Genomic DNA, 25,052 nt, shown 5'->3' on the forward strand with positions numbered 1-25,052 from the left:
TTCTGTTTCACTTTATTGGATACACCAGGTATGGGAGTTACAAGTGAGATCGATCGGTGCGCCGGCCTGTGAGCCTTCTCTCCCGCCAGCTCTGAAATGGACGGACCTCGCCTGCACATGGTACAAACACAAGCCAACCAGAATACGATCAGGCGGAGTCCCAAAGTGGGTCACGTAAACAGTTAAATTACTGAGCTCACAATACTTCAAGGAGAATGGCATACACCACCATATAAATTACATTTCCGGTCTGTACAGGACTCTAAAGAAAAAATAACAATACTGTGCTCTGTACAACAGTGCTCCTAACATTCCAAACCCAAGAAACACTTGCCCTTGAATTCCAGAAAAGTGGGCAAAATACACATGCAGGGTAATTAGAATCATTTCACAAAAATACAAAATGGCATGGGTTTCTTTTAAGGCACATTTTCACGGAAGGCACACACAACTCCCATCTCAGAAGCCCCGTGCTCATGGGACCCTGGCGGGCGGCAGCGTCCTGTCCCCGAGAATCCCGGGTGGCAGCAGTGGGGAGACGGTCACTGGCAGGGGCGGCAGGGAGAAAGCAGGTCTCCATCCTCAAACAGGCCGGCTGCCGGGAATCTCACGGCTGTACCACAGGCCCGTTTTCCAAAGTTGTACCATAGCCGATCGACACGCAAGGTGGAGGGAAGGCGGCACCTTCTTTCCCGCCAAGCGCAGGCACTGCTCACTGCCGGTCTCCCTCAGGGAAGCAGGCAGTGTAGGCGGTCACCGTGCATCCTGCTGGGCCACCACCCCGCCTGGTCAGGCACCACCAGCTCCAAGACCCTCCAACCGCAGCTCCGTGCACAAGAGGACCACAGAGGAGCAGATGTTGCACAGCGAGACCGCAAACCAGCCCCCCCCCCCCCCGGTGCCTGAGGCTCGAGCCTCCCCTGGAGTGCCCGGCGGCCCTGTGCCCCTCAGGCTTCCAGCTGGACCTCCGCCTCGTCCATCTGCAGAGTGTCATTGTCCCCCAGGAGCTCGGTCTCCGGGACAGAGCCATCCTCCTCCTCCTCCGCTTCCTGCACGGGGCTCTGGGCCGCATCCTCTGGGGTGTTCTGCGGGTCCTCGGTGGCCTCTGAGAGCAGGGCTGCCCGGTCCGCCATGGACGTGTTGGAGGGCGCGGTGGTGACATAGCCCGTGCTGGTGGAGCCGCTGCCGCTGTGGTGGGAGCCAGGCTTGGGGACCACCTGGGCGGGCACCTGCTGCGGGGCCATCTGCATGGGGATCTGGACCGGGTAGAAGTTGGGCAGGTAGGCCCCATAGGCCGGCACTGGCTGGTACCCGTTGACGGGGATGTAGAGCTGGGGAGGGGGCACCATGGGCCTGATCTGGCCTTTCATGGGGATGAACGGGGGCTGTGGGAAGGGCTGGGCCTTCTGCTTGGGCCCCCCGTAGCGGGCGTTGCTGACGTTGCTGACGGGGCTGGTGCTCAGCGAGCTGGTCTGCGTGGCGTTGCTGGCCCCCGAGGTCTGCGCCGAGCTGTTGTAGGTGGACAGGTTGCCCCAGGCCCGGAGCCTGCTGTGGATGTCCTTGAAGCGGGGCCGCCGGCTAGGGAACTCGTGCCAGCACTCGATCATCAGGGCGTACACCCAGGCAGGGCAGTCGTCGGGGCAAGGCAGCACCTGCCGGCTGCGAACCATCTCCACCACGTCCTGGTTCGAGTGGCCGCAGTAGGGCTGCAGGCCGTAGCTGAAGACCTCCCACAGCACCACGCCGTAGGACCAGATGTCCGAGTCCACGGAGAACTTGCCGTACATGATGGCCTCGGGGGACATCCAGCGGATGGGGAGCAGTGCGCTCCCCATCAGCTTGTAGTAGTCGGCCGAGTACACCTCGCGGAACAGCCCCAGGTCCGAGATCTTCACGTTCAGCTTGTCATACACAAGGACGTTGCGGGTGGCCAGGTCCTTGTGGACCACGTGGTGGCTGGACAGGTACTCCATGCCCGAGGCGATCTGCGCCACGACGTGCACGAAGTCGGGGGGCTCCAGGGCGGACTTCACCGTGCGGTCGTCGTCCGTGCTGCCCACGTCCGAGTGCGGCGAGCGCATGACCAGGAACTCGTGCAGGTCCCCGTGCGAGCAGTAGCTGAACACCATGCTGAGCGGCTGGTCCTTGGTCACCACCCCCAGCAGGCACACGATGTTGGGGTGCTGCAGCCGAGCCCGCAGCATGGCCTCGTGCCGGAACTCCTCCCGGAGCGGCCCCTCCGCTTTGTCCTTCAGCGTCTTGATGGCCACGGCCTGGCTCTGCTCCCCTGGGGCCGGGCCGAACAGGTGACCTTTGTAGACCTTCCCAAACCGGTCCTCCCCGAGCTCCTCCATGAACCTCACCGACGACAAGCTGATCTCCTTGAGCTTGGCCTGCCAAGAAGAAAAGCCCCAGTGAAATACGTCTGTTCCCACAACAGGGGAAGGACAATCTGGGGAGCTGGGAGGGGGGGCTCAGGGGGGCAGCCCCGGGGACGCCCGCCAACACAGCCCAGCAAAGGACCCCCAGTCCTGCCCACCCCAGGCTCAGCCTGCCCTGCACCCCGCTCTCTGCTCTTAAACTCGCTCTGACACCAGGAGGCTGCCTGAAAAACTTCAGCGTGTCCCAACCAGGCTGCAAAGTATGTCCCCCCCAAATACGCCAGGGATACCATCGCAGGCCATGTGTGCACACCTGTTCACACGCACACACACCCCCAGCCAAGCTGGGCTCCACTGTCCCGGAGGCACCGCGGCACTCTACCCGCTGCGTCCCCCACCCAGGGCCCTTCCTCCTGCTCTCCGCTATGTGGCCGCCGCCGAGGCCCAGGCACCACTGCGTCACAGTGAGACCCAACCTGTCTCTCTTGAACCCTGCAGTGTGCTGCCCCCGATTTCTCCCACTTGCAGAGTCTAGGCCAGCTGTTTTCCAGCTGTTCCTCAATGGGCCCATCTCACTGCTTCTTCTTGATTAGACACATTATGATGGAAGCACCACAGGGTGAAATCAATCCAATCCGCCCGCCCCTTCTGTGTGCCCGGCCCTGTTCTTCTCCTAGGCTCCCCGATGCAGGGGGTTCTGCATCTCCTCACGCTCCACCCCCACCGCCCCCAGCAAACACGCAGCGACTGCTGGCTACAGAGCTGGGTGAGTCCACTCTCCCCCGACCAGCTTGGAAGACCCCCTTCAGAGCCCAGATGGGAATGTTTTCCCCCAAAGCTTACAAGTAATGTAAATGTCCCTTCTGTAAGCCCGGCAGGCCGGGACAAACGCTCTCCCGTGCTGTATCTCAGGGTGTTCCCGCTGTCCTAAGAGCTCTTGGGGCGGGGGGTAGGGGGGTGGGGGAAGGGCGTGGCCTGTCCTACCTCCCCTCTAAGTTTGCTGCTCCACCCTTCCCTGAAAATCAAAGCAAAGCAAAACCAACCCGACTCCAAACTGACGAGAAAACAGGCCCCCGTCCCTTATAAGAGCCAGCAGGGCCCTCACACACTGGGCCAATCCGAGCCCTTTTCCTTTGGTTCTCCTGTGGGGAGAGCAGCAGCCCTGCAGACGCAGGACGGCTCCTTCGGGCTCTGGCTACTGCACCGGTCTGGGTGGAGGGAGAAGCCATAGACTGTGGGATGGGAAATTCCAATGCGCCTACCACTTCCTTCCTAAGGACACAGATGTCCTGACATGTCTTAGAGAAGACGCGGGAAAATAGAGGGCAGTTTAAGATGGTTATGTGTCGAGTATCGAGTGTCGAGAACCCGAACGTCGGGGCAAGCGATCTCCAGGCAGGGGCTGTGCCTGGAGGCGCAGGAGACCTGCTTGTGCTGGGCGACGAGAGGCATTTCCACGTCCTGGCTGGGCGAGGCCATCAGCTGCCGCCGCTGTGGTGTGGACGCAGAGGCCTTCTGCTTGTTCCGGCACATGCAGACCAGGAAGAAAAGGCACGCGATGACCAAGGGGATCGCGATGCTCGGAACCAAGATGTACAGAATTCCCATCCTGCTGCTGTCCTGGGGGCCTGTGAACAGCAAGGTCCACGACGGTTTAGAAAACATCCCCCCTTCCGACTCCAAGTTCTCCGCCAGCCCTCCCCCAACTGCAATACTCAAGCACAAGGGGACGATCCCAGGAGTTGCATGAGGGGCAAAATGGCACGCCAAAGCTAGGAGAGGGTAACGTACCGAAAGACACCCCTCCCGCTGCATGTTTATGAGACACAATCCGAAACTGTCACCAAGGAGTCAATCGGGAACACACGGCTCAGAAACCCAAGGACGCTAAGGCCCTTACAGCAGTGAGAACCAAGGTACTGGGAGGAGAAAGGACCCTTTCCTGCAACATTTTAGGATTTTGCACATTTTTTGTGTGATGAACACATACTCTTTTAAGATAATAACTCAAAATGCATTTGGATTAAAAGAGCACTGGTAGCCTTGAGTTTGACCCAATGCAGTTCGCCGCAGGGCCACAGCGTGCTTGGAAACGCAGGGGCGAGATGTCCAGATTGAGGCTTCCAGGCGCTTTACGATTTTCACAGTGAGGAGCAATGATCTGTCTCCCTCTACAGGATTCCCAGACAGGCACAGGGGGCGCACTGGGCCGCAGCACTGTCCCAAGCCCAGTGTCTGTCTGTCCCATCAGCCCCATGCCAGCGCCCCCCACCCCCCAGCTCAGTCCCCGCTGCAGAGGAAATCAAACACCACCATAGAACTCCCCTGGCCCCAGCCTAGAGGCAGATGTTCCAGAAGCCGCAGGGGCAGTGGAGGCTCCGGGTCATTTCTCTGGGGAGATTCCACGCCCCTCAGGCCCAGGTCAGAGATGTGAGCACCGTCCAAACATCTGTGCGACCATTTATCATTATCTTTTCAAAACCAGCAACAGGTACCAAACTTATTGACAACTGGAGTGATTCTTCCTAACAGCCCATTTACCAAAGACTATACCACTGCTAATAGGCTGGCGTTCCCATTTCTATGTCCAGTTTAAGGTGAGCGTGAAATAAACGACATTCATTCAGCTCTCTTGAAATACAGAAGCAACAGTTTCACAGATTTCTTTAAAACAGGATTTTAAGTGTAATTCTTTTCAAACGCAATCGTAGCCTCCATAGTTCCCGGCCGCTGGTTTTGTGGCAGAATAATAAATACATCTGGGACGAGGCTCCAAGGAGGACAGACAGCCCCGGGCGCTCGCCGGGGGCCGCGCACAGTTCCGTGCGCTCCGGGTGCATGTCCGTCATCACCCGACCCCTGCCGGGAAGCACTCCGCCTGCTTCTTCCTCAGCCGCTCACAGTGATCCTGCACCACGTACGCTTAGCATTTCTGCCCTCGAACCGCAAAGCTTTTTGCAATATGAGATGTTCCTACAACTGCCAGATCGAACAGCCTACGTATTTTTAATGTTTTGATTTATTTTTAATTACAAAAGTGGTAACTGCTCATTGCGAAAATGTATTCTGTTTGAACACTTCTGTAGGCCACGGGACATCACTGCTGAAAGTCTGGGGTGTATCGTTCCAAAACTTCATGCACAACATGGAGGTGCCTATGTGTATGTGTGCACACACACACACACACGCACGTGTGCACACACGCACACACCTTTCCTTTACAAAGAAGGAGACAGAGAAGGGGAGGGAGGGGGGCGCAGACAGAGGGGGTGGGGGGAGAAAAGCAAGGAGGAATAACACAGCGATTGCTCTACAGCTCCCTTCTTTCCCCAACAGGTCATCACGGACATCCTTCTTTGCAGGAAATTTGTTTTAGAAAACTGTAGCAATCCACGAAGTAGCTTTATGATAATCTCCCGACACTCTTCATTCTTGAAATTTAGTCCTGCAGTGAACACACATTCTCGAAGATCTGTGTTAGGACCTGTGCTGGGTTAAGAGGAGCGGCAGATTTGGAACTGCCCAGTCCTACTGCCAGGAGGTGACGGATGCCAGTTTCCACTGCTAGCGTCCGCAGGAGGAGGCTCGCCTGGCCCTGGGGCCGCCAGGAGGAGGCTCGGGGAGCACGGCGAGCCTGGCTTTGCTCCACCCTGAATCTCTCCTCATTCTCTTCTCCATAATGGTCCAGCAACCCACTTTCTCCAGGGTCCAAAATGTAAGACTCAGTAGGCAGCCAACCTTGTCTTGGGGACCCAGGCCGGCGGGAGTGGGTGAAGCGTAAGTGGTCTCAACACAGAAATAGGAACGCTTGTAAAGTTTGCGACCCTTCATTGCACTCTGTTCTGTGCGTGATGTAACAAAGTCACTGCAGGGAAACTGGTTACAAGACTAAAGCTCTGTTCTTCCTCGCTCTGCCGTGTCCACCTGCGCAAACTGGCACAGCGGGAGGCAGGGGCAGGAGGTGTCGGTCCCCAGCGCCAGGTGCCAGGCCGAGGGCTGTGGCTGTGGCAGGAAGCACTTTCCCCGATATTGGGAAACACTACATGACAATACTGATGGAGAAACCAGACGCCAAACTGACCATCCCAGGACCACACACAGGAAAAGCGCTGACGGAGGGACCCCAAACCCTAAACAGCAGTGTCCACGTGGTGAAACTCGGGGTGAGATGCACATGACTCTTCACACGTTTCTCTAATTTAAAAGGTCCCGTAACGACCAGCTATTACTTCCAGCTATTACTTCTAGAACCCGCAATGGCTCTATTCAAAACCAATAATCAGGGCGGCGCAATGGGGGAGCTGTGGGAGCGCCAGTGCCCGGGGCCCCAAGCCATCACAAGTGCACTCAACAGTTAACGCTTTAAAAAAAAGAGAGAGAGAATACATACTACAAGAGGGAACGTCACACAGTTCCATGCGTACGTTTTTATTCTGCGTGAAGCACCAGGGGCCCTCCATCTGCCCTCCGGGGTTGCGGCAGTAAGCGTGCCCCCCTCCGAGCTCGGGGAAGGCTGCGCTGGTCAGGTGGTGGCTGTGGGGTAGCTGCAGGGCCCACGGCTGGCACTGGTGTCCCGACTTGGTGGTGCTGGCCGTCCCCCTGTAGTCCGTGCCCGAGCCGTTGTAGCACTGATGGTCTGCGAGAGAAAGATGCGTGAGGAGGCCGAACGGGAAGGGGCAGCAGCCCTCCTCCAGGGGGGAGGGGGGCACAGAGCACCCCTCTCCAACTCCTCCAGAAAGAGACAATAACACCACTTTGCCTGCATGTACCCAAACCGTTATTTCCGGAAGACCAAACGATTTGACTTCCAAGAAAAGCAGCATTTAAAAGTAATGACTTCATGAAGCCCCAAGCCCAGAGGTTAAGTTGGGGGGTGAGGGGGCATCCGGGGACACATGTGGGGAAGAATACCCATCCGAAGTTATACCATGATCGTGAAAGCACCTTTGGGACCCGCCAGGCACCTCCATTGCAGAATGAGGGCGTCACCCCAACCTCACGCTCGCTGGCTCTAGAAGCAGAGCCGGGCTGACCGGAGGGAAGGTAAACGCCCAGGCCCACAACCTCAGACACCCACTTTGCTGCCAGCGAGGACACCGTGTGTATCTCCGTGGTCCACAGCGGAACCCAGAGCGCTCTGGGAGCCAGCCCCGGGGTGCGTGTGTCCCACAGCAGTTCTGCGGAGCTTACCGTGAGCGGGCACAATTCTAAGCACTGTCTAAACTCATTTAATCTCCATTCCACCTTCTGAGATTGGTGGTCACTATCCCCGTGCAATAGGAGGAAACTGGTACTTAAGCAACGTGTCCAGGGCCACCTGGAGTGAGCCCTGCAGCCAGCATCTGGGTGCAAGCCGGGAGCCCAGAGACCAGGCTCTGACTGCCCAGTGAGGAGCCCTGCGGGCTTTGAGAACCCCCAGCCTCACCAAAGAAGTGAGTGGAGTCCCGAGCCTGGGAGGAAGGCGAGCTCTTCCCTCGTCCCTCCCCTTCAAGGGGCAGCGACCCTGATCCAGTCAGAGTTGAGAGATGCTCAGGGATCGCAGGGCAAGTCTGGAAGCTGGCCCTACCTCTGCTCCCGCTGCTAACAGGCTTTTGCAGCAGCACGGAGATGACGCCCATCTTAAGAGAAGTGGAGTGTGAAGCCCAACGATGCTGTGACTCACACCAGTCCCTAAGACAGCCAGGACTCAGCGGCCGGACCCCAAAGCCCTAGTGTGAAGCCCCCCGTGAGCGCCCACAGCGGCTGGGGCCCCGGGGCTCTAACAGGCCCGGCCGCGGCCAGGAGGGGGCGCGTGCACGCAGGACTCACAGCGGCCCAGCCTCTCGGCCGGGATGCCGATGCGCATGCAGTTGGCCGCGTCCGGGCTCTCGGGCAGGGGCAGCGCCTCGCACTTGGGCAGCTGCAGCCGCATGAGGATGAGCGGGTTGGAGCGGGCGATGGTGTACTCCTGGCGGCACAGGTCGCTCTCTAGCACCTCGCACTCATCCCGGCACAGCTCGCGGGGCTTGGGCGCCCGGGAGCGCGCGTCGCACAGCGGGAACACGAAGTGGCAGAAGGACGGGATGGCGAACTGCGAGCACTGGTCCGACAGGTGCGTGGAGGTGCCGATCATGGTGAAGGCCGCTGCGGGGGGAGGGGGGTGTGAGACTGGCGTTAGGGTGGGTGGGCACCTACTCTGGGGCCCCTAAACCCCATCTGAAGCCCCCACACACATCCCGCCGGACCTGGTGCACCCAGCCCCATCTCCAGCCAGGTGTCCCTCCCCTGCCCAGAGCGCCTGGCCCCCTCTCTCACTCGCGCCCGCCCCTCTCTCCCCTTCCCCTCCCATCAGGGCCCTCCAACCCTCCACCCTGTCCTCTGCACACCAGAAAGTCTCTCACACAAGCAGGCCCCAGGGAGCACGAGCTGCCCTGATTTGCACCAGACATAGAAAGTCTCTGGTCCCAGGGCTTCACTTACAAACATCAAAAGTGCAACAAGAAAGAAGGAAAACCAGGCCCAGAATCTCATCCAGCTAGATGCTTCTTGCATCACAGGAAGATTCAGATTTCAGACCCGAAAGCCACCTCCGAAGGCCCCGCTAGGAACTGGGCTGTGCAAGCAATGGGCGGTAGGTAGAGCAATGGGGCTGAGTGCCGGCGAGAAGCAGGGGCTGGAAAAGAGCATGAGGACGGAGCCCCGGTCTTCTGCCATCCCCGTCCTGTGGGCCTGCGGGCAGACGCGGCAGCCTGGGGAGGCTTCAGCAGGGGGTGGGTGGGAGGGGGTCCCGGAGGGGTTAGACAGTAGGCCACAGATGGGCCACCCGCCCTCTGAAATGCAGCTGCAGGAGGAGTTAAGAAGACGGTGGGAGAGGCAGGGGTGAGAGGGAGAGCCAGCAGACAGCTGGAGGGTGTTCAGAGGGGGAGAGGGATGGGGGCGCTTTGTGAGAAAGGGAGCAGAGAAGCAGGTCGAGCCAGGAGGGCCTGGAGCCAGGGTCGGCTGGTTTGCTTTTTCGAGGTAGGACACAGAATAGAGTGTGAGAGGAATGAATGTGACGTCAGATGTGGAGAGAGCACACGGCTGGGAGCTGTGGGCTGGGCGGGAACAGCGGTGCGTGTGGCAGGAGGGCACGGTCCCCCTCTCTCGGCCATCAGGGCTCAAAGGCAGGCATCAGCCAGCATGCCCCCTGCCAGGAGGCCCACACACTTTGACCTGCGAAGGCCCTGCTTGCAAGGATCTGACCCGGGACAGCTAAAGAGAGGCCCCTCTGCCCACACACCCTGTGCATATGAGGAGAAAACAACACTGTTGAGCTTCAGTCCCTGGGACGCCCACTCTACCCATGACGTGCCGTGAGGTGCCCAGTGCGGCCAGCAGGTGGCGCTGCAGGCACCCATTATCCAGGGGGACCTCGGAGCACCCAGAGCCGCCCGGGGACTAGATGAGCTGGCGTGGGAGCCCAGTTCTGGCCCTGCCCCGTCATTTACTACAGGACAGAGGGTCACTCAGTCCTTTCTGGTCCTGTGTCTTTATCTGTCAAGTGATTTGTTGAGGCCACACCCTGGGGGCTGGAAGCCCAAACCGAGCCTCTAAGATAGCTTGTGAGATGAATACATGGTCCTTACTCCTCCTGGTCCCTTCTGGCCAATATTAAAATTGAGGAACAGAGAGGTAAGAGGTTTAGGTGCAGGGTCTCTCGGAGATGGCTCAAGAACCAGGTGTGAACCCAGGTCAGTCCCATTATGGAGTTGGTGACCATCAGGAGGGCCGTCATGATGTGGGCTGTGACCCCCAGGCACAGAAAGATGGTCTAAGAAAGCAAACCTGGCATTTCTTTTGGGGTAATTAACCAATAGAGTGTCATAGCTGACCCTTTAAAGGTCTCCCCTCTTCCCTTGCCCCCCTCAGAACGTAGCACATAAGGACTTACTTCTCAAAGTACGGTTCTGGGTACCCAGAAGGTCCAACAACTCATGTCCTTGCCTTTGTCCACTCCCACATGTCACCTGAAGGCCTCTTGGGGCCCATTCCCTGGGAAGCTTCCGGAGTCCTGGGAAGGAGCTCTGACAGGCATGCTCCCCACCCAGACAGAACATCTCCACAACCGACAGTCTCTAAACCACAAGCCAGTCAGTCTAGAGCAACTTCGACTTCATTGTCTCTAAAATCCACAAACCTGGAGATCCTCGTTCTAGACTTTTGTCTAAAAACTGCTGTACAATCAGTCTCCTCGGATAGCGGAGTTGGTGAAAGCTTCAAACAACTCCTGAAGACAGAACTCAGGGACAGTCCTGTGCCTGGAATCAGGGTTTGTCAACTAGTGGGACGCAAAATTCTGGAGGCTGCGACTATAGCATTTTACAAGATGATTAGAACAGGGGATGTCTGAATGCATGGTTCATATTAAGGCTATAACCGGCTCTTTCCCTTAATGAAAGAGAACTGAGGAGAAAAATCCAAGCACACTGCTTTTGTTAAGGATGATTTTTGCTTCCTGGAACCTGTGTCGCTTCTCTGAGACACAGGTGTGGGTATACGAAATGATAACGTGTAAAGCACACATTTTCCTATATCTTGTGGTCAAAAAGGTTTGAGCAGCTCTGCTCTAGATGGCATGGAAAGCTTTTCCAATGACAGATACCAATGTTCCCAAAACGTTCTCCTATTGGACGACGCCGTCCTCCTACTTCTCACTGGACACCTCGCTTTGTCCTCGGGGGCTCCGGAACCACGGGCCAGCCAGGCTGATCCTTGCATGGCCATGACCTTAGACCCTCCAGCTTGAGGTGAAAGGCAAGGGAGGGCTGAGCTGGATTTAGAAGGACACGTCAATGACATCTCTGTGAGTGCCCACCTAGCATCCTCACTCTTGCCCCTCACCAGGGCGGTGCTTTTTTGCAAGCTCTCCTTAAATCCCACCACGTGTCCTGGGGAGCCCAGCATCAGAGGTGGGCAGGTGGCCCTATGGGGCAGCCGGGGTCTGGAACTATCGTGTGGAGAACCCAGGTGCACGGGGACACCCGCCATCTCCGCAAGATTTCCCTCGTTCCTTACAGAGTCTGGAGAGAAAAACATGTGTGTGTTTGTGGGGAGAGCAGAGATGGGCTCTGGTCAAATTCATTTTCTTACTTCTCAAAGGATTTCCCCCAAGATGACCTTCCCATCAGCGTGTAAAAGTCAGTGCACTGCGGACTGACAGCCGACCAGAAATGGGAACTCCTGAAGAGACAGAGAGCAAGCCTCTGCCTGCCGAGCGATCTGCCCCGTTTCCCACGCCGTGAAGCAGGCCCCTGGAAACCCGACCGCTCCTGGGACCTGAATGCTAACCGTCGGTGGTCCGCACAGCGTCCCCGCTTGCCACAGCCTGCAAACCTCTCTCCCCGACACCGACGTCAGGACTGTGAACCTTTCAACCAAGCGCAAGGCCGCGAAGGGGCAAGAGTCAGGGAAGGCAGAACAAAAACGTCAAGTGATTGAGTGCAGGGGCACCAGCCTCCCTGCGGTGTGGCCAGCCCGGGGACAGGAGGCCCTGGCGACGCAGTGAGGACAGGACATCTCAGGACCTCGGACCCATGTGATGGACCCAATTAAGCACGCTTGCTAGAGTGAACGCACAAATGGGAACGTTTGAGGGTAACCCTGGTGGCAGCCCCAACCGCTTCTATCAAAGCTCCCTGACTCTCCGTCCAAGACACGCGGAACTGGGACCGACTGCCCGAGGTAGGAAATGACGAATGCACAGGGGGACGGTCTGCGCGGAGACAGGCAGCCGCACGCGTGCTCACGGTCTCACGACAACGATGTGGGGCTCCTACCTGTGATTCGGTTCTCGATCTCTCCCTGCATCTGGAGGGAGTCCACGTAAATGGTCCGGTTGCCAATGAAACGCGCGCACGCGATGCCCCGGTAAGGCTGGCAGAAGCCGTCCTCGTGGTAGTCGTCTCTGGGGAAGACACCGTCTGTGAGCTCACTGGGTGGTGCTGTTTCTTTCCTTTTCAAATCCAGCGTCTTATGATCTGGTCATCTCGCTCCTTGGTATTGACCCAAATGAACTGAGCGCCCCGGCCCACCAGAAACCCGCCCACGAATGCTTAGTGCAGTTTTATTTGTAATTGCCAGAACTCGGAAGCACCCAGGATGTCCTTCCGCAAGTGAATGGGCAAATCAACTGCGGTGCGTCCAGACAGAACAGTATCCAGTGCCAAACACAGACGAGCCTGAAGGACACGGAGGAACGTTACACGCACGATCCTAAGTGAAGTACGACTCTGAAGAGCCCACGTGCTGTACGAGTCCCGCTACCTGACATTCTGGAAAAGGCAGAACTATGGAGACGGTCAAAGGTCAGCAGTTGCCAGGAGTTGTTGGGAGGGTGGTGCGGGGGTTGAGCAGGCGAAGAACCGGGGACTTCAGGGCGGGGAACCTAGTCTGCGTGATACTATAATAATATAATGGTGGATACATGTCTTTATAGGTTTGACCCTAGAACAGCCCACGTTTCAGCCTCATGAGTCCATTTACACGCAATTGGTTTTCAATGAATGCAAGAGAGTATGATAAATGTACCTTCTCCCCCTTAGGATTTTCTTAATAACATTTTCTTTTCTGTAGCCGAGTTTATTGCAAGAATTCAGTATATAACGCATACAACACAGAAAATATGCATTAATTGGCTATGTGATCGGTAAGGCTGCTAGTAGTCAAGTTTTTGAGGAGTCAGTTACACACAGATTTTCCACCACTCAGGGGGTCGGCGTCCCAATCCCCATGTTGTTCAAGAGTCTGTCGTCCGAATTCACAGCATGCACGACACCAACAGTGAAAGCTAACGTATGCTCAAGACTCTGGCTAATGGGGGCGACTGGGTGGCACAGCGGTTAGGCGTCTGCCTTCAGCTCAGGGTGTGATCCCGGCGTTCTGGGATCGAGCCCCACATCAGGCTCCTCCCCTATGAGCCTGCTTCTTCCTCTCCCACTCCCCCTGCTTGTGTTCCCTCTCTCGCTGGCTGTCTCTCTCTCTCTGTTAAATAAATAAATAAAATCTTTAAAAAAAAAAAAAAAAAGACTCTGGCTAATGATTAGGCATTGACATTGGCTCATCGGTTCTAACCAGTACACCAATGCAAGACGCTACTAACTGTAGGTGCGGATGCTGGGAGGTGGTCCGTGAGAACTCTCCATACTTTCTATTCGATTTTTCTGGAAATCCCAAATTGCTCTAAAATATAAAATCTATGAACTTCAAAAAATCCAGCATCTTTAAGGGGAGCGGAGCCACGGAATGTGAAAGGTGGATTATAAATGTGAGGCGTACACGTGGGTGGGTACACGTCCGTGTATGGGAGCAAATACACACAGAACGCTCACCAGGAACATGTTTCATCCTACCTGTGAACTACATCTGAGACATTACGGCGCACCCCTGTAAACTTCTGTTGTTTGCGAGCAAGACTTTGACAAAGATGACGATGATCCAGAAGCTGTGTTCAGCCATTACACTGCACGAGAGAAATCTTTGCAGTGGAGGGAAACAAGGCAGGGGGCAGGATTCCCAACCAAAAGTCTGGCCTTCAAATAACTTGTACAAGGAGATGTTCTTATCAGACGACAGAGAAGTGTTCTATGTAGACGGCACGGACCACACTTAAAAACATGGGGGATGGACGGAGAGCCTCACAAAAGCATAGCCCTCCCACCAGGCCCCCCAGTCTGACTCCGTCCCCAGGGCCTTTGCACGGCCTACACATGGCCCCGCTGGGGTCTGTGCCACATTCTATTCTGTAGAAACGGTTAGTCCTGTCTTCTGCTGATGAGATCAGGCACTCTGAGTACCCAGACGCTTTCCTGCGGGCACTCAGGACTCTCCAAGGGGACAGGGGACGTGACCACAGCAGATATAAGAGGGCTGCCATCTGCTGGGAGCAAAGGAGAGGGGCTTGGAGCTCTGGGGCAAGCTGCTGACAAGTGCTTCGGGCCTGTAATTAAGTCACTTGTTTTCTAGCAAACGTGGAACTGGCCCCTAAGCCTACCAACACTGTCATCCCACCCTACACTGATTTAGACTGTCCCCCAGTGAAAATCTGTGTTGTATCCAATTTCACCGAATGGACTTACAAATCTGTATTTTAGCTCCCTCGCCAATATAAAATCTGGATGCTCGTAACAGCGGAGACAAAGGGTCTGGCAGACACCTCTCGGCCGCCTCCGGCTCTCTCCCTCCTTGGCACCTGCAGGAACTCTTTTTCAAAGAAAGGAACCTGGAGCCATAAATAATTTAAACAAAGAGATTCTGGTGTCAACAAGAGCTGGATGCCCTTTCTCGCAAGCTCGCTTGGCCATGATTTCTTTGGGTCAAGGATTCCTTAAATATAGTTTAACTAGCCCAGCACACGTGCTAACAATACACACCCGACCCCCTCCTTTCTCTCTCTCTGTGAGCTGGAGTTAACTGCTGATTAAACTAAAACCAATGCCCACGCTTACCAAACGCACCAAGGGTGCAAGTCAGCTCTGCCCCAGGGCGTGTGCGACGTGTACTGTTTGCAGGTGGCTCAGGGCACTTGCCCACCGCGCCAGGGAAATCAAAGAGATACGCACGCTCCGTGTAACGTCACCAATGCACGGGATGGGAGATCTGATGCAGTCAGTCCCTTGGGGTGACCCCACAAGAGCGAGCAATTTCTTTTCTCCACTTCAAGAATCAAGGCATAGAAGGCCCGGTCCCTTGCTGTGGGCTTCTCCCTGGACACTGGGCAGGTGCCCCCTGGGACCGGGAGAGCAACGGGGGTGCAGGGAAGACATGCTGAGAAGGGGCTCGGCGTCATCTCATCTGATCTGTTGCTAACTCAGCTCAGTGGGCTTCTACTCTGACTTGTAGAGAATGTCCAAAAACACAAACAGAAGTGTCTAGAAAATGACATCCTTCAGGTTTCTGACTTGTGAGAAAACAAGTAGAAATTACCTTCTAGTTTCAAGCACAATTATATTTTATCTTTACCTGGCGTAGTTTGGGACCTCTGAAGAGTGACAGAGCTGGGAAAGCATGTAAAACAGGTCCCTCGGAGACCAAAGAAAAGCACTGAGACAGAAGCTGCCATCTGTAAGTTGCTTCGACCACACAAGTGAAACACACACGTTACCGAATCGCAGACCATCAGTGTTACGGAAATTCAATTTCGGATCTCTCCTACATTCCCAATGCCCCACACGCTAATCTGAGGCTTGATGACACAGAGGAAGAAGAAACTTACAAACCAACAAATTCATGGTCAAGGAGAGGAGACAGATAAATAGCTACAATATTGTGTAAAAAGAAAAAAAAAGCAAGGAAAGGAGTAGGTGACTGAGAGCAAACAGAGGAAGGAGAGAAAGTGCTTTTCACAAAGGGCTGAGAAGATGATGGACTCATGGGCACCTTCCCCCAGTGATAAATGTGAAACATAAAAATTAGTTTGAAGAAAAATACAGAAAAATTCATGGATACAAATAATGAATGATCTTTGAAGGGAAGTTGGGTCCCTTGAAATTGAAAAGTAATCAATGTCAAAATTCAAATGCAGTTACACACGGTGTAGGAAGGTAACCTTCCCCTGCAAGCAGTTTTTTGCTAAAAAGTGGCAAAATCACTTTCACAATTGTCGTCCTTATGAAAGGGTCAGCCTGTATTAAACGGGCTGTCTGCTTGAGTGACGCCGAGGAGGCTTCCTCTCTGGCATAATGGAGGACAGAGCAAAAGCACAGGGAGTAAACGGAGATAAATCACTTTAACAAAGCCTGAAACTCAATTCCATAAGTTCCAGGTGACCTGACAGCAATTGAATAGGCAGGCAGTGACGAAAGACTCTTTGGAGGAAGGTAACAAAATCTAGAGTAGAAACTACAGTGTCGAGTATACAATGAAAACTTAGCAGATGTGAAGAAACAGGCAAGTGTAACCCATCAGGAGAACAAACCCAAAGGTGATCCAGATGTCAGACTCAGCAGACCAGGGCTTTCAGGAGTTCTAACTGTGGGAAGAAAGTGCACAGAAGAACTAGTGTAATGAAGATAGGGGTAATTTCAGGAGACATGGAAACTGTAAAAGAATCGAATGGAAGAACTAAAACATATAATCCCCAATAAACCCTTCACTGGATGGTATGAACAGATTAGATTAAAAGATTTTTTAAAAATGGTAAGCTTGACAGGTCAAAAGACAACTTCCAACGTGAAGCAGAGATTAAAATATTTACAAAAAATAAACAGAGCCTCAGTGAGCCGTGGGCCAGTACAAGGGGGGTCTAACTGATGCGCCATCAAATCCCAGAAGAGAGACCCAAGGAGTCAGGAAAAGGATTGGATGAAATAATCGCCAACATTTTCCCAGAGTGGATTTTAAAACAGTAACAAGCAATGTCAGGGAAGAGCAAGCATGACAAACAACCACAACCACAACAACCAAGGACGTCACACCCACTCACATCATGGTCGCGCTGCTGAAAACCTAAGATAAACAGAAAAGGGGGAACATGACAAATAATAACTGGCCCCTCATCAGAAACAATGCAGAACGGAATGACAGCTTCCACACACCAGCAGAGGAAATAAATCGTGAACCTGGAATTTCATGCTCACCAGAAACATCTTTCCAACAGAAGGGTCTGCTCACCAGAAAGGTAGAAACGTGAATATATCTGATATCAGAGCATCAAGATATATGAACAAGAACTGACAGGACTAGAGGACAAAACAAAAAAATCCACAATTACAGTTCCTCAAATTAGATAAAAAATTCCTGAAGAAACAACAGTGGAAACACTGATCACTGCCCTTGACCTAATGGACATTCGTAAACCAATATACCAACGAGACAGCATCTCTGTTTCAGTGCACGGGACACATTCACCCAGACAGACCAGATTCTTGCCATAAAATAACTCACAATAAATTTAATAGAACTGGAACCATAGGGGCGCCTGGGTGGCACAGCGGTTAAAGCGTCTGCCTTCGGCTCAGGGCGTGATCCCGGCGTTATGGGATCGAGCCCCACATCAGGCTCCTCCACTATGAGCCTGCTTCTTCCTCTCCCACTCCCCCTGCTTGTGTTCCCTCTCTCGCTGGCTGTCTCTATCTCTGTTGAATAAATAAATAAAAATCTTTAAAAAAAAAAAAAAGAACTGGAACCATAAATCTCAGATCACATCTAATTAAATTAAAAATCAAGAACAAAAGATATTTAGAAGCTCTGCATATATTCAAAGATTAAACAGCCCACTTCTAAATAACCTTTGGGTTCAAAAAAGAAAACGCAAGGAAAATTAAATGGTAGTTTAAATGGAATTCACATGAAATATGAAAAGTGAAAACAGGATGCCAAAAATTGTGGAATGCAGCTAAAATAGTAATTAAAGAGAAATTTATGGCTTTAAATGCTTAAATTAGATAAGGTTTTATATTGTAAAAAGCTGGAAAAAGAATGTCAAATTAAACCTGAAGTAATTAGAAAATAGTAATGACGAGGACAGAAATAAAATAAAAGAAAATCAATATAAAAGAAATAAAATAAAATATATTAAATATTTTTACTATTTAATTTTAAATAATTTTATATAATAATTTAAATATTTAAAAAATAAATTTTAAATAGATATATTAAATAAAATAATATAAAAGAAAAATCAATAAAGCCAAAAGTTCTTAAAAAAATGAACAAAATTGCTTATATCTAGAAAAACTGATAGAAAAAGAGAAAACATACATCACCAAAGACTCTATGGATGTTAAAAGATAATAGGAAACATTATGCACAAATACTTGAACACAGATCCAATAACTTAGAAAAATATACTTGAAAAACACAATACACTAAAACTAGTGGAAACAGAAATAAAAACTCGGAATAGCCCTAAATGTCTTAGGGAATCTGAAGTCGTAATAAAAAACCTTCCCATGATTAAAACCCCAGCCCCAAATAATAGAAACTGGTGAATTCTGTCAAACATTTAAGGAAGAAACAGTAATTTTACACAAACTCCTTCAGAATATAAAAGAATAAGAAATACTTTCTAATTCATTTTACAGGGTCAGATGATACAAATGCCTCACAGGGCTGTCCGAGGGCTTCACAGAGCAAAATGCCCCTGACCAAATGGGCAACTTGCTTTACAAAACAAGAACAAATTGGACCCAACGAAGTAAAAAGACAACAGAGCAACGGGTAATGAGCCAGCAGGGCTGACCAAGAGTACAAGGTTCTTTCAACATTTAAAAACCAGCCACTGAAAACACAGAGACAAAGAGGGAAACCATGTAGTGATCTCAGTTGATAGGGAAAAAGGAGTTGACAAAAGTCAACACTCATTGATTACCAAAACTCTCAACAAACCAAAAAAATCACTTTCTTAATCTAATAAAAAGGGCATCTATCAGAAACCTACAACATTTTACTTAAGGTGAAATAGGGAACATTTTCCCCATAGACATCGGAAAAGACAGACCTGTCTGCTCTTACCAATTCTAGCTGACATTGCCATGGAGGTCAGGAGATAGACTGATGGACTGATTAATGGATAGACAGACAGATGAATGGTATACAGACAAATGGCTTATAGATTAGAAAGGAAGAAAAAGACTGTTTTCACTCACACCTGATATCATCATTTGCATAGAAAACCCTAAGGAATGTATTTTTAAACTACTAAAACTAATACAGATTTAGTAAGGCCACAGAATAAGGTCAATACAATCAATTGTATTTCTGTAGGTAACAATGAGCAAATGCAATTTTTTAAAAAATGTCATTTCCAGGGGCGCCTTGGTGGCTCGGTCAGTTGAGCGTCTGACTCTTGGTTTCGGCTCAGGTCGTGATCTCATGGGATCGAGCCCCATGTAGGGCTCCGTGCTCAGTGTGGAGTCCGCATGGGATTTTTCCCTCTTCCGCTGCTTTTCCCCACTGCTCACACTCACTCTCTCTAGTAAATGAATAAATCTTTTTTAAAAAGCCATTTACAATAACATTAAAGTACACTAGAGTAGTCAAATTCATAGAGACAGAAAGTAGAATCATAGCTGCTATGCATCGGGGCGAAGGGAAAATGGGGAGACATTGTTTAACAGATACCGAGTTTCAGTTTGGGAAGATGGCAAAGTTCTGGAGAGCGTGTGTTGATGGTTGCACCATGTGAATGTACTTTTTTTCTTTTTAAAGATTTTATTTATTTATTCGACAGAGATAGAGACAGCCAGCGAGAGCGGGAACACAAGCAGGGGAGTGGGAGAGGAAGAAGCAGGCTCCTAGCGGAGGAGCCTGATGTGGGGCTCGATCCCAGGACTCCGGGATCGCGCCCTGAGCCGAAGGCAGACGCTTCACGACTGCGCCCCCCAGGCGCCCCCGACATGATGTACGTGATAGCACTGACTGACTTACACACTTAGAAATGGTTGAAATACTTAGGAATACACCTAACAAAATGTGTACAAGACCTCCACACTTAAAACTTCAAAACACTGTATAGAGAACGAAAAGAGAACCTACATAAATAGAAACATACAGCATATTCATAGGGTGGACCAGTCAGTGGTTTTAAGGAGGCAGTTCTCCCAAAGCACAGCATCACCCATCAAAATCCCAGCAGGATTTCCTCACAAGTGACTTTAAGTTATGGGAAAACAACAACAACAGCAACAACTATATAATGAGAAAATGACCAAGTGAGCAAACTTGAGAGCACAGGTAAGGGGCAGACTGACACCCGTACCTCCAGCTGTACAACCCTGAAAAGGAAACATCACTTACACACTTTGAAGGAAAGAAGTGCACACTCAGCATCTAATCGTGAACATCACAAACGTCGGCCAGATTCAAATTCAGAGACGTTCTGGACCGCGACTGCGTTGCGTTTATCAAACATTTCCGTGTCATGAAAGGCTGAGAAACCGTTCCAGATTAAAGGACACTAAAGCCAACGTGGAGAGGATTCTGTCCCGGGGAGGGGGTCTACACAGCGTTACTGGGACAGTTCAAGAAACTGGAGAGCGAACGGCAGTTCTCACGTAACGCCCTGAACTGGAGGCTGTTGCTCTGTGAGGGAAGATGGCTGCTCTTAGGGAACGCACACCGAAGGGTGAGGGGAAAGGGGCGTCATGAATGCAGCCAGTTCTCAAGTGGCTCGGGAAATGACAAATATGTCCGGGAAAATGATAACTCAAATATGACGAAAGGATAGCTGGCAAGCCTGCGTAAAGAGATAACGCATTACTTATAATTACTCTTCTCATAACTCTTCTGTACATTTGGGGTTATTTCAAAATGGAAAGTTAAAAACATTCCAGTACAGACTTTTGTAGAAATGGATAAACTGATACTAGAATTTACATGCAAATGCAAGATAGAATAGCCACAATAATCATGAAAGAGAGGAGGAATGAGGGTGAATTTAAACCATCCGATTGTAAGATTTACCACAACGTTACAACTAAGAAGACAACGTGGTACTGGGATATGAGAACAGATCCACAGAACTTGATGGAGAATCTCAAGATAGACCCTAACCTATGGTCAACTGACTTTCAGTAAAGGCACTAAGGCATTCGAGGAGGACCAGACAATTGTTTCAAAACCAGTGCTGGAAGAACTGGCTATTCAGGGGTTTTTTGTTTTGGTTTGTTTTTTTTAAAAAAAATATTTTATTTATTTATTTGAGAGAGAGAGAGGGAGAGACAGCACAGAGGGAGAAGCAGACTCCCCACTGAGCAGGAAGCCCGATGCGGGACTCGATCCCAGGCCCCTGAGATCATGACCTGAGCCGAAGGCAGACATCTCACTGACTGAGCCACCCAGGCGCCCCAGAACTGGATATTCGTACGGAAAAAATAAACTTAAACCCATAACTCCTATTATACACAAAACGTGCTTTTGAGATGGATCACAGACCTAACCATAAAATCTAAAACCGTGGCACTTATAAAAGAAAACTCTGGAGAATATCTTTATTGTACTGAGGTAAGCAAAGATTTCTCAGACACGATGTGTAAAAGCCAAAAAATGATAAATTAGACTTATCAAAATTAAAATGTCCGGGGGCGCTTGGGTGGCACAATGGGTTAAGCAGCCAACTCTTGGTTTCAGCTCAGGTCTGCTCTCAGGGTCATGGGATCGAGCCCCATGTCGGGCTCCGTGCTCAGCGAGGAGTCTGCTTCCGAGTCAACTCTCCCTCTGTTCCTCCTGTTCATTCTCTCTCTCAAATAAATAAATCTTTAAAAAAAAAATTCCTGCTCATCAAAAGACAGCATTAAGAAACTAAAAAGGCAAATCACACACCGGGAGAAAACATTTTACGTAATTTTTTCATTGACAAAGGAATTGTATACAGAATACATAAAAAACCCCTTTAACTCAATAGGAAGACAAACACCACAGTAAAACTGGGCAAAAGCCTAACAGATACTTCACAAAAGTGCAGCCTGGAAAGACCATCCCGCTTTTGGTGATGAGAAAATATAAATTAAACCACCATGAATCATCACAACACAAGATGCTGAATGGCTAAAGTCAAATGACACACATGTTGGCATGGATGTGGGACACCTGAAACTCTCACACACGGCTGGTGGCAGCAGGAAACGGAAAGACCACTCTCTGGGGAAGGATTTGGCAATTTCTTATGGCTTATGTATGTACTGACCATCTGACCCAGTAATCCCACAGCCAGGATGTATTCCAGAGAAATGAAAACATGCTCACAAAAATACTTGAACACAAACGTTCACAGCAGCCTGATTTGTAACTGTCCCAACGTGGAAACCCAAATGTCCATCAACAGGTGGATACACATATTGTAGTAAATTCATAAAACAGCTAATCATCAATAAACGGGAATAAACCACAGGAAGAATCTTTCAGATATGACATTTCATGAAAGAAGCCAGACACAAGAGTTTCCCAAGACGATGGAAGCACCCCACGGCAGGAAGTTTTAGTTTTTGTCTGTTTCATTCATTGTCGTATTCTCAACACCTTGAACAGGGCCTGGCACATAGTCAGCCCTCAATATAAATTTGTTAAATGAATGAATGCTTTCCTTAAAAATAAGACACCATGCTCTGTATTACTAATTCCAAGATGAAACACGCCTAGCATCCAGTTATGCTGTTGTCGTATTAGACATGGCAAAGTGTCCACTCGGTCCAACTGAACACACCCAACACCAACATTCATGTCCTAAAAACCTAAGTCAGCAGAAGCTCTCAGAAACCATCTCCAAGGCCAGGATCACACGAGGCAGCCAGAGACAGAGAAACGGCGGTCACCGGGAAGTAAGTGTAATTCTCTACCGTGTTCAGGGGGCTGGTCCCTCCCCAGCAAACCTTGGAACCAGGTTGATATTTCCTTGGGTGACTTTGGAGGTCGGTGTGTGAAAAGCTCTCATCCAAGCATACTAGGTCATAACAGCTAATGCATGGGCTCAAGTGAAAACAAAAAGACCAAGTGGAGGCATTAAATGTGTTACCACACGTCCGGCGCTAATACCGTCATTATCGCTAAGCGCAAACATTTTCGTCTGGGTCGCTATGTGGTCTGAATTAAGGAGGGTGTGTGCGTTCTCTGACTTTACGCACGATGATCTCTTTGTCACTTACTGCCCGCATCACATAATCTTAAAATGAATTAAGTTTCTATCTTTTATTCAAGTTTGGCACTATGGGATTTGAGGACTTACATTTTCCAAGGAATAGATCTTATCACAACAAGAAGTCACAGAGGGAAAAAAAAATCAGGCTGGCTTCTCTCTTGCCACCAGCTCTGTTTGATTAGGTTGGTGGTTTAATGGCTTTAACATCAAATGCTCCGTGTCAGCCTTTTGCCTGAGCGAGTTTACCTACCAACGGTAAGGCAGCTTGGTTTCTCCTGAAGTCATTTTTAATCACTGGCTTGTTGGCAGTTTCAGTGTGGTTTTTTTTTTTTATAGTGCTATTTTCCTGTAATTAGGATAAAGCTTGAACTCAGTTATGACAGTTCTCCAGAAATAGCCGTGGAAGGAGCTGGAGGGAGCAGATAGCCGAGTTCTGTTGAGACACGCCAACCGTGGGCGCCTCTGAGTCATCCACCCGAAGATGCCCGTGGTGCGGCCGTGTCCAAGGGCCTGGAGATGGGGAGACAGCCAGACTAAATGGGGCTTCCAGGGCCATGAGCATATGGGTGGTGAGCGGCCAAAGGCTTGCAGTCACCTGCACTTTGTGACGTAAGAAAAGGGCTCAGGACACGGCCCGGAGGAAGGCGATCTCCCAGAGGCCAATTACTAACGTAACTTGTAACTGTCCCAAAGGACAACACATCTCCCTTTAAGCAGCGTCTGTTGAAGCACTTTGTGCGTGTGCGCACGTGTTGGCCCAGGACAGCAATGCAGGGAACAGGGCAGGTTTCAAGGTCACCCCGCCCCACCCCCACAGGCCCATGCCACCAGGCTACCCCGTGGTGTAGATACGGGTCTGTCATCGTGAAAACGAACCACTTTTAAAAGAGCAGATAAAAATGAAACCCGTACACGCAGCCTCACACTAATCCCCTCACGTTAGCCAAGCTGCTACCTGAGTGAGCCGTAATAATGCCGTCTTTGAACCTGCGTCTGCAGAGTCACAGCCTGTTCTTAAAGCCTTTGTTGCCCATATACACACCCTCCTCACCTTCCCTTCAGAAGCATGAAAGGAAAAGCACAGTTTTAACGGCAGTAAATCCCTTCACCTTGCTCGGCACACACGAACGGGTGACCAGCGCTCTGCCAGGGTCTGCAGGTGCGGCTGTGTGAGGGCGGCCGCTGGGCAGCGAGCCGGGAGGGGAGTCCCCACAGCCGTTCCTGCTCACATTCCAGAGCAGCAGCGCGGCCCAGCGCTGACCCGCTGCCCTCGGGGATCGACCGAGGCTCCACTATTACTCACTGGTCAGCTCTCTGTCTGCAGGCACAGGCACACTACTGGTCCAGCAAGGGAAGAGCCTAAGGAAATGGCCCGAGAGAGGAGTCACAGGTGGGACAAGCTGGTGACACTCCAGTGACAAAAATGGAGAACCTGTGGACGAATTTGTCGTAAGCCCGCTGATTTCCCCTCTTTCTGTCTTGGTTTGGGTTCATTTCCAGAGACGCCGCAAGGACGTGGAGGTTAGTCTATAGAAACATGATCAGAATCAGGCGTGGGCGCGTCAGACTACAAGATAACCCGATTATAGAAGGTCGTCTGCCAGCACAAAGCAGCAGATCTATTCGGCAGCCCAACGAAAGAAGAACTCACCATGAACGAGAGGATTTCAGGCTGGAACCGCAAAGCTACTTGACACTAGGAGCTCTATTTCGTAACATGATATTAATATGTTCAAAGGAGAAAAAACACAGAATGCCCTTTGTATCTGAAAAACTCACTGCAAAAATCAGACTTCTACTATGCAATTCCAATAAAAACACAAACTGGCAAAAATCCAGATGGAAGAGTAAAAGACAACGGCAAGGGAATCTGAAAAAAATGGTAGAGTATTAAGGGGGATGTATGAGTCAGCCCAGGCTGCTGTAACAAATAGCCCAGATGCAGCAACCTGACTTTTCATAGTTCTGGAGGCTGAGAAGTTCAGTATCAAAGTGCCAGCCTCTTCGGCTCCCAGCTTATAGATGGCCAGCTTCTTGCTGCGGCCTCCATGGTAGACAGAAAGAGCTCTGATGGGTCTTCCTCT

The 25,052-nt window shown here is 51.1% G+C and overlaps 1 protein-coding gene across 3 annotated transcripts in view; it reads right to left on the bottom strand.

Annotated features, from left to right (window-relative positions):
- ROR2 (receptor tyrosine kinase like orphan receptor 2) overlaps nt 1-25,052 on the bottom strand; it is a 190,345-nt gene continuing 165,293 nt past the window's right edge. For 2 of the 3 annotated variants that reach the window (XM_044391253.3, XM_026519214.4), the window contains 5 exons: nt 12,176-12,303; nt 8,190-8,504; nt 6,772-7,017; nt 3,807-4,009; nt 1-2,393 (listed from right to left, as the gene is read on the bottom strand). In XM_044391253.3, the coding sequence (XP_044247188.1) occupies nt 948-2,393; nt 3,807-4,009; nt 6,772-7,017; nt 8,190-8,504; nt 12,176-12,303 (2,338 nt within the window). In that variant the 3' untranslated portion in view covers nt 1-947. The remainder of the gene's footprint in view (nt 2,394-3,806; nt 4,010-6,771; nt 7,018-8,189; nt 8,505-12,175; nt 12,304-25,052) is intronic. The other variant, XR_007189877.2, reaches the window with a different exon arrangement.

This window comes from Ursus arctos, unplaced genomic scaffold, assembly GCF_023065955.2.
Source record: "Ursus arctos isolate Adak ecotype North America unplaced genomic scaffold, UrsArc2.0 scaffold_33, whole genome shotgun sequence".
NCBI classification, from domain to species: Eukaryota; Metazoa; Chordata; class Mammalia; order Carnivora; family Ursidae; genus Ursus; species Ursus arctos.